Source organism: Charadrius vociferus, unplaced genomic scaffold (assembly GCF_000708025.1).
Source record: "Charadrius vociferus isolate BGI_N301 unplaced genomic scaffold, ASM70802v2 scaffold161, whole genome shotgun sequence".
Classification (NCBI taxonomy): domain Eukaryota; kingdom Metazoa; phylum Chordata; class Aves; order Charadriiformes; family Charadriidae; genus Charadrius; species Charadrius vociferus.
In genome coordinates, this window is record NW_009646928.1 from 4,022,336 (window position 1) to 4,023,272 (window position 937).

At 44.3% G+C, this 937-nt stretch overlaps 1 protein-coding gene across 1 annotated transcript in view; it reads right to left on the reverse strand.

Moving 5' to 3' along the window:
• Nucleotides 1-937, reverse strand: part of LOC104294952 (retinol dehydrogenase 7-like) — a 9,137-nt gene continuing 8,200 nt past the window's right edge. The window contains exon 5 of the mRNA XM_009894646.1: nucleotides 1-251. Coding sequence (XP_009892948.1) covers nucleotides 1-251 — 251 coding nt within the window. The remainder of the gene's footprint in view (nucleotides 252-937) is intronic.

Genomic DNA, 937 nt, shown 5'->3' on the forward strand with positions numbered 1-937 from the left:
CTAAATGTTAATTAGAACTCCAGGAACTGATCTCCCACTAGCTGCTGGAGCTGGAAACATCATACACAGCAGCCTGTCAGATAAACAGCTTGGGGCATAGGAGAGAAACAGCCAAAAGAACTTTGCATCCCATCCAGCTCTGTATCGTGTCCTGGGGTACTTTGCTATCAGGGCATGTCCCATGCATTTTATGACCTTAGAAATATCAGAGTCACATAGTCTTTTCACTGATGATCTTTGAGCTTTTATATCTGCAAAGAAGAAAAAAACCTGAAAGCATTTATATGCAACATTCTCTGTAAAAGGATTATTTATATTCAAAGGTTTTGCTACAGCTTCAGGCTTGCTTTAAACTACTGGCTCCAGTACTGAGAGCAGTATAGCTACAGCAGGGCAGAGACCAGAAAGACTGCAGAACACCCAAAAGCCCGGTAAGCATAAACCTCCCTGGCCTCTATTGTGAGCCAGATGTTCTCTACAGTAAGTGTTGCGTGACACAGCACAACTTTTCGGATTTTAGTAAGCCGTAAACTTAGCATGTAGTCATAGCGATTCATTCCCCCTGGGCATTCTGCCTCTAAGTATGGAGGGACTAAGGATGGTAGCATGACATTGCATCTCGCTAATGTCATATGGGAGCTAATAGCACGGGTCTCATCTAACGTACGCATAGTCCAGAACAGTCATCGATGGGTTCTTAATGAATGTTAATGAAGTCCAGCAAACGTTCACAGAATCACAGGTTGGTTGAGGTTGGAAGTAACCTCTGGTGCAACCTCTCCTGCTCAAGTTGGGTAAACTAGACCAGGCTGCCTAGGATCATGTCCAGACAGCTTTTGAATATCTCCAAGAATGGAGACTCCACAGCCTCCCTGGGGAACCTGTGCCAGTGCTTTGTCACTCTCACAGTAAAAATGTGTTTTTTGATGTTCAGCAG